Source organism: Ipomoea nil, unplaced genomic scaffold (assembly GCF_001879475.1).
Source record: "Ipomoea nil cultivar Tokyo-kokei standard unplaced genomic scaffold, Asagao_1.1 scaffold0876, whole genome shotgun sequence".
NCBI classification, from domain to species: domain Eukaryota; kingdom Viridiplantae; phylum Streptophyta; class Magnoliopsida; order Solanales; family Convolvulaceae; genus Ipomoea; species Ipomoea nil.
In genome coordinates this window covers 1,948,426-1,956,126 of record NW_017617304.1, presented here as the reverse complement: position 1 = coordinate 1,956,126, position 7,701 = coordinate 1,948,426, and the positions used below count along the sequence as shown (strand labels likewise).

The 7,701-nt window shown below is 46.3% G+C and overlaps 1 protein-coding gene across 1 annotated transcript; it reads right to left on the bottom strand.

Moving 5' to 3' along the window:
* Positions 1 to 6,986: 6,986 nt before the first annotated feature.
* LOC109179067 lies at positions 6,987 to 7,382 on the bottom strand. The gene has a single exon (XM_019328635.1). It carries the CDS (start codon positions 7,380 to 7,382, stop codon positions 6,987 to 6,989), a length of 396 nt encoding a protein of 131 aa, XP_019184180.1.
* Between the last annotated feature and the right edge of the window lie 319 nt (positions 7,383 to 7,701).

Genomic DNA, 7,701 nt, shown 5'->3' with positions numbered 1-7,701 from the left:
ACGAGGGACCCGCATGTGAACAAAACCACGAATTTAACTGGGAAACTCTAAAAACACGACTGTGAGAACAATTCTACCCCAATCATCTAAGAGCCACCGTATATGAAGAGTTCCTCCACCTAAAATAAGGTGCAGCCCCAATCACGGAATACTATCAACAATTCCACCGACTGGCCCGCCTCATCCCCGAGCTAGTACCCACCGAGAGGATCAAGATCAAGAAGTTCATAACAGGCCTTGATCCCAAACACCAAAAAGCCCTGGCCACACAAGAGCGAGGAACCCTCGGGGAAGCCTATGCCAAGGCATCCCAACTACAACAAGTATCAAAACCAACCCCGGGAGACACGTCTGGGGTACAAAAGGAAACCTAAGGGGGATCACACAAACCCCACCTGAGGGCCTAAGAACCCCAAGGCCATCTCACCTCACAGGGTCTCAACGCCAAGCATTCAGGAAAGGATCCTTACTCTAAGCAAAGCCAGGATCGGAGACAACAACATAGTCTCCGGGACCTTCCTGGTACACGCCACCCCCGCCACTATATTGTTCGACTCAGGGGCTACCAACTCGTTTATAGCAACCGAATTTGCCACTCAGCTCGGCCTCAACACCAGCACCAAGGTCCAACTTCAGGTCAAGGTGGCCTCCGGCGAAATCATAAAATGCGATCGCATGTACGAGAACGTAATGATTACCATCCAAGGGGTGGAATTTCCCAGCGACTTAATACAATTCAAGCTATATGGGGTACAAGTGATCTTGGGCAGGGACTGGCTAGGGAAATTCCAAGCGCAAATCCTATGCGGAGAACAAAAAGTGGTCCTACGGGGACCAAACGGTAAAAGGGTATCACACCGCGGGACCCCCCAAGAATCAGGGATCAAATTGGTGAACATGATGAAAATGAAGAAATACCTAAACAAGGGAAGCGAGGTCTTCCTATGCTCGATCGAGGACCTCAACACCAAAACCCCCGAACCACAAACCATTCCAGTAGTAAACGAATTCACCGACGTCTTCCCGGACGAAATCCCCGGGGCACCCCCAGTTAGAGAAGTCGAGTTCACCATAGACCTCATACCTGGCGCTGCCCCGATCTCTAAACCACCCTACAGGTTGGCACCAAAAGAAATGAAGGAACTGAAAACACAACTACAGGAATTGCTAGATAAAGGGTACATCCGCCCTAGCACCTCCCCATGGGGGGCACCAGTACTATTTGTTAAAAAGAAGGATGGAAGCATGCGCCTGTGCATCGACTACCGGGAACTGAACCAAGTCACAATAAAGAATAGGTACCCCTCCCTCGGATCGATGACTTGTTCGACCAACTAAAAGGGGCAGGGGTATTCTCAAAAATTGACCTAAGGTCCGGATATCACCAAATACAAGTGGCCAAACCAGACATTCAGAAAACAGCCTTCCGGACACGTTACGGCCACTATGAATTCACAGTAATGCCCTTCGGACTCACCAACGCACCCGCCATATTCATGGATCTCATGAACCGGGTATTCCAACCCCACTTGGATGACTTCGTCATTGTATTCATTGACGACATCCTAGTCTACTCCCGAAACAAGGAAGAACATGAAAGACACCTCCGCATAACCCTGCAGACCCTAAGAGAGCACCAACTATACGCCAAGTTCACTAAATGCGAATTCTGGAAAGACAGTGTGGCCTTCCTAGGCCACGTGATAGCCAAGGAAGGAATTAAGGTGGATCCCGCCAAAATCCGTGCCGTTAAGGAATGGACCACACCGAGCTCACTCTCAGAAGTCCGAAGCTTCCTAGGCTTGGCTGGCTACTACAGGAGGTTTGTACCCGACTTCACCAGGATAGCCCAACCCCTCAACAAACTCATGAAAAAGGAAACCCCCTTCCGATGGGACAATGACTGCATCTCGGCCTTTCAAGAATTGAAGGATAAGCTGACCACGGCACCCGTGCTCGCCATCCCCTCCGGGGAGGAAGGGTTCGAGGTCTTCAGTGACGCGTCCAAAAAGGGATTGGGGTGCGTGCTAATGCAAAAAGGCAGGGTAATAGCATACGCATCCAGGCAACTCAAAACCCACGAAGAGAACTACCCCACCCACGACCTCGAACTAGCCGCTATCGTGTTCGCACTACATATTTGGAGGCATTACTTATATGGGGTGCAATGCAAGATTTACACAGACCATAAGAGCCTAAAGTACATCTTCACCCAGAAAGACCTAAACATGAGACAACGAAGGTGGCTAGAACTCATAAAGGACTACGATCTAGACATCCAATACCACGAGGGGAAAGCTAACATTGTGGCAGACGCCCTAAGCAGGAAGACTAACCACTCCCTCAACACCACCTGGATCCTACCGGACCAGTTGTACAAGGACTTCCAAAGACTGAATTTGGAAATAATAGAGCAAGATCAAGTCCACCCCGACGTCCACTTATTCAACACACAAATCATACCTACACTCTTCGAGGAAATCAAAATAGGACAACAGCAGGATCCGGAACTAGATAAAATCCGTCTCGACCTAACCCAGGGGAAGGAAGGGCCCTTCGAAATACACGAAGACGGCAGTCTCCGTTACCGAGATAGGTGGTGCGTGCCCTCGACGCACCCCCACCTGAAACAACAGATCTTGGAAGAAGGGCACAACTCCCCATACCCAGTTCACCCAGGGGGTGACAAACTATACCAAGATGTGAAAAGGTCGTTTTGGTGGCCCAACATGAAAAGGGAAATCGCAGATTTTGTGGCCAAATGCCTGAATTGCCAAAGGGTGAAGGCCGAACGATGCAAACCCAAGGGACTCGTACAACCCCTTGAGATACTACAAGGAAAGTGGGATTATCCATGGACTTCGTCGGAGGGTTACCCCCAACGAAAACCGGCAAGGATAAAATTTGGGTCATAGTGGACCGACTAACCAAAATGGCACGATTCATTGCCATGAAGGAAACATGGACAATGACACAACTGGCCCAAGCCTACGTGAGCCGAATAGTGAAGTACCACGGAGTCCCCCGGAACATCGTGTCCGATAGAGACTCTCGGTTTCTCTCACAATTCTGGAAATCGCTGCAAATAGCCTTGGGGACACAACTAAAGCTGAGCACCGCCTTCCACCCCACCACTGACGGCCAAACCGAGAGAACCATTCAGACTCTCGAAGATATGTTAAGAGCCTGTGCGTTAGACTTTCAAGGGACATGGGAGGAACACCTAGACCTTATTGAATTCTCATACAACAACAACTACCACGCAAGCATTCGTATGGCGCCCTACGAAGCTTTATACGGACAGAAGTGTAGAACCCCCTTATGTTGGGAAGACATGGTCGACCCAGTAGCACTAGGACCCCAATACCTACAAGATACCATAACTAAGGTCAAACACATCCAGGAAAGGATGAAGGCTGCCCAGGACCGCCAGAAGTCCTACGCCGACCTAAGGAGGAAACAAGCCGAATTCAACACCGGGGACAAGGTCTGGTTGAGAATTTTGCCCACACGGGGGGTAATGAGATTCGGAAGAAAAGGGAAACTCAGCCCACGATTTATCGGCCCCTATGAAATCATAGAAAGAGTTGGGAACCTAGCCTATCGCCACGCTCTACCCGTTGAACTAGAACGAGTACACAACGTATTCCACATATCCCAGCTAAAGAAATACGTGAACGACCCAAGCCACGTGCTTCAACCCGAGGTCGTGGACCTCGACGAGTCACTAGTATACGAAGAAAAACCCGTGAGAATCCTAGACACCAAGACAAGAACCACCCGACGTCGAGACATAGAAATGGTGAAAGTCTTCTGGACCAACTATGGGACCGAGGAAGCGACATGGGAACTCAAGGACACAATGAAGGAACGCTACCCCGAACTTTTCACACCAGGTAACGAAGAAGAAGTCACTCGACAAGGACCAAGCTTCGGGGACGAAGCTTCCTGTTAAGGGGGGGAGAGTGTAACACCCCGTGTTACGATCCCTAAAACCAATTAATCATTTAACCAAATTACCCAAAAGAAAGAATTAAATCACAATAATTAATTAGGAAAGGCCCACCATAGTCCACGGGCCCTTATCCCTAAACCCAATCCTTAGTCCCAAAAGGAATAGAGTTAGCAAACCTATAGTAATTAGGCCTAAGTAAGACTCTTAGATATATAAATAGGGAACATAAGGAGGCACCTAGAATCCCCACCACAATAAACGACTCACCACCCCAAAGAGCTCCAAGAATTCCCTTAGAAGAAATCAAGAAAGAAAGAAAGCTTAAAGGAAGACCCTTCATAGCCAAGGAATTAATTAAGGCTAAGAGGTAACTCATGTCTCAACAAAACATATTTTCATAGCTATGATTCCCCTCTTAGGATTTCCCCATATTATTGTGTATTGATGATTTGTGATATTATTATTGATGATTGATGGGATGATTCCATGGGTGATCTTGATGATGAAAGGTTCTTGATAATTATGGTGTTCTTGATGATTATATGACGTTCTTGATGATTATATGATGTTCTTGATGTTTATGTGATATTCTTACCGAATCTTGATATTAGAAGATGAATTGTGTCCTTGTTGATTTAAAAATGATTAGAACCCTAGGTTATATCGTATGGAATTATTCTTGGTATATTGGGTGGGAATTCGCATGATTGGGTGTTGATTATGTTTAGAAAAACATGATAGGTTATGTGCCATATGTTTCTCGATCTTTGATCCGTTAATTGTCTACGTGTGTTATCAATTGCGTTTGAAAGTGTCTAAGCATGGTTTCGGGTTCCACAAAGGTTCCCGGGGCGTTTTTGGTGAAAAAGAGTCAGTGGGGGGTAGGTAGGGGTAGGGGACCCGCCACCTACCCGCGGCCTTCTTGGACAACGCCGGCAGCGGGCAGCTGCCCGCCGGGCACCCGCTGCCCGGATTAGCTACCGCCGGCGGGTGATTCCTCACCCACCGGCTACCCGCTGGTTTGCACCCCAATGTGGGATTTTGGCTTCCCCGTTTGATGTTCCCCCGACCCCCGTGGTGTCCCAACGGACTCCGTCTATCGCGCCTATGTCTAGTTTGATATTTCGGGTACCGTTCGTAGGTTGTATGAGTCTTATATATATTGCATGCTAGTTGAATTGGTATCCCGTTGACCTAGGTGAAAGAAGTATGAACCCCTTAGGATTATTCTTAGTATGTGAAGGATCACGCATAGGTTTTGTTATACGCTTCCTCCCCCTTCCCAATGTGTTAATTGGGTTGCATGTGCTTGCTATGTGTTAAGTGTGCATGATACCCCAATTCGGTTGCGATCGAATTGGTTATTCCTGAGCTGCGGTTCAGAAGGTGGCTGCAGTCAGATTTACACTCCCGGGCTGCGGTCCACCGTTTGGTTGCGATCAAACGTTTCTACATGAGCTGCGGTTCATATTTCCTGGCTGCGGTCCACTGTTTGGTTGCGATCAAACTATGATGAGCTGCGGTTCATCGGTCGGTTGCATCGACCCCTCCGTGTTGCGATACGGGGCAGGGTGCTGCGGGGCCGTGTCAGAGCTATATGCGCTGACCCTCATGTATGGGCATACGATTGGTCCTGTGGCGCCAACAAAGTGTGCTATGTGATGAGATACGGATGAGTTGTTGTTATGAGTGTCTTGGGGATGTGACTATGGGATTCATATTGGGAATCATATATGTTGGGTTATGATTATTAATTGTGCTTATCTTATCTGCCTTGCCTGTTGTAAACTGTATATGCTTGGTATAACTGCTGTCTGTGCTTAACCCTATCTGTTGAGTCTATCCCTGTTTTAAAAGCTAGAGTTCGTAGGATATATCTTCATGTTCAAAATGGTTTTCGTATATCTATATATATCTATATGTATCGTATTTCAATGCGTTGGAGTGGGTTACCAGCATCTCTCGTTAAACAGATATATTTGGCTTTCAGGCACAGAAGAGTAAGTCACTGGAGCGCGCTAGAACTTGGAGCATAGAAGTAGATAGTTTCCCTTTCGGCCTGCGTGCCATGTCTAAGCGTTTACATTATTGAGGATATTAGTAGTTAGCCTGTGCACCTGAGTTCTCTAGCTTAGGTGTGGCATAGCACCCTGTACTCTTTGTATCGTATTTTGGGATTTAATGAGATTCTACCTTTATTATATAAGTTTTAAAAGTCTTGAAAATCTGGGGTGTTATATGCATCTTTGAAAAGTGTCCGGCGCGTTACACAAACCAAATGACATCCTTTTAAAGGCAAAGGTGCCATATTGGCATGTGAACATGGTCATCTCTTGGTCCTCGGGGTGGATAGAAATTTGAAAATATCCTGAAAATCCATCTAAGAAGCAAAAATATTCGTTTTTGGACATTCTTTCAAGCAATTGGTCAATAAATGGGAGGGGGTAGTGATCCTTCCTAGTAGACTTGTTCAATTTTCTATAATCAATGCACATTCGGTGCCCGGTAACAAGTCTAGTAGGAATCAACTCATTATCTCATTTTCAATGACCGTTATACTGTCCTTTTTCAGAACAACATGTATGGGATTAACCCACTTGCTATCCGAAATAGGGTATATATTGTTGGCCTCAAGCAACTTTAGAATCTCTTTCTTTACCACATCTTTCAAGTTAGGATTCAACCGCCTAAGGGGCTCCACAATGGGCTTGGCATTGTCATCTAAATAGATTCTATGCATGCAATACTTAGGATCAATGCCAATCAAATCCCCAATTGTGTACCCAATTACCCTCCTATGTTTTCTAAGCACATTAAGCAATTTATCAATTTCATCATTGTGCAAAGAAGAATTAATAATCACCGGGTAAGTAGAGTTAGAGCCAAGAAAAGCATACCAGAGATTTGGAGGTAAAGGTTTTAATTCTACCTTTGGGGCATGATCCTCTCCAAGGGGTTCAAGAATGGCAAGAGCTCCCGTCATGTTTTCAAAGTCGCTTCTCCACTCTTGCATGCCAAGGTCCACCTTGATTTAGGTGCATTCTCCCAACTTTTCAAAGAAATTTCCCACAAGAGAGCTTCCTTGGTTATCTCCTCCAATCCCAAGTACCTCTCCAACACATTCTTCTATGACTTCCACCTTGTTGCACTCATCAATGTAAGAAGGTTGGTGTTTAGCCATCTTGAAGATGTCAAACTCAATTTTATAGTCGGCTACCTCCATCACAAGCTTCCCTCTTTTGACATCTATGATTGCATTGGCGGTGGCTAGAAATGGCCTACCAAGGATTATTGGAACCTTGGCATCCTCTTCTATGTCAAGAATCACGAAATCTCCCGGGATGTAGTATTGATCAATCATAACCGGGATATCTTCAAGTACTCCCACCGGGCGCTTGATGGAACGGTCCGCCATTTGGAATGTCATGGTAGTAGGCTTGGGCTCTCCAAGATTGGTCCTCTTGCATAGAGAGTATGGAATAAGGCTCACACTAGCCCCACAAATCACGACTCACCACAAATCCTCCAACAATGCAAGGAATAGAAAAACTTCCCGGATCTTTCAATTTAGGAGGCAAATTCTTTTGGAGAACGGCACATGTCAAAGCTCCCTCACTAAGGTCCACCACCGCACTCTTATCTAATCTCTTCTTGTTACTCAAAATATCCTTCAAGAATTTTTTTATATGAAGGTATTTGAGTAATTGCTTCCACAAAGGGCATAGAAATCTCCAACTTATCAAGCA

Excerpts from the sequence above, each read along its gene's own strand:
- LOC109179067 (XM_019328635.1), bottom strand. The coding sequence starts at position 7,382 with ATGACATTCCAAATGGCGGACCGTTCCATCAAGCGCCCGGTGGGAGTA.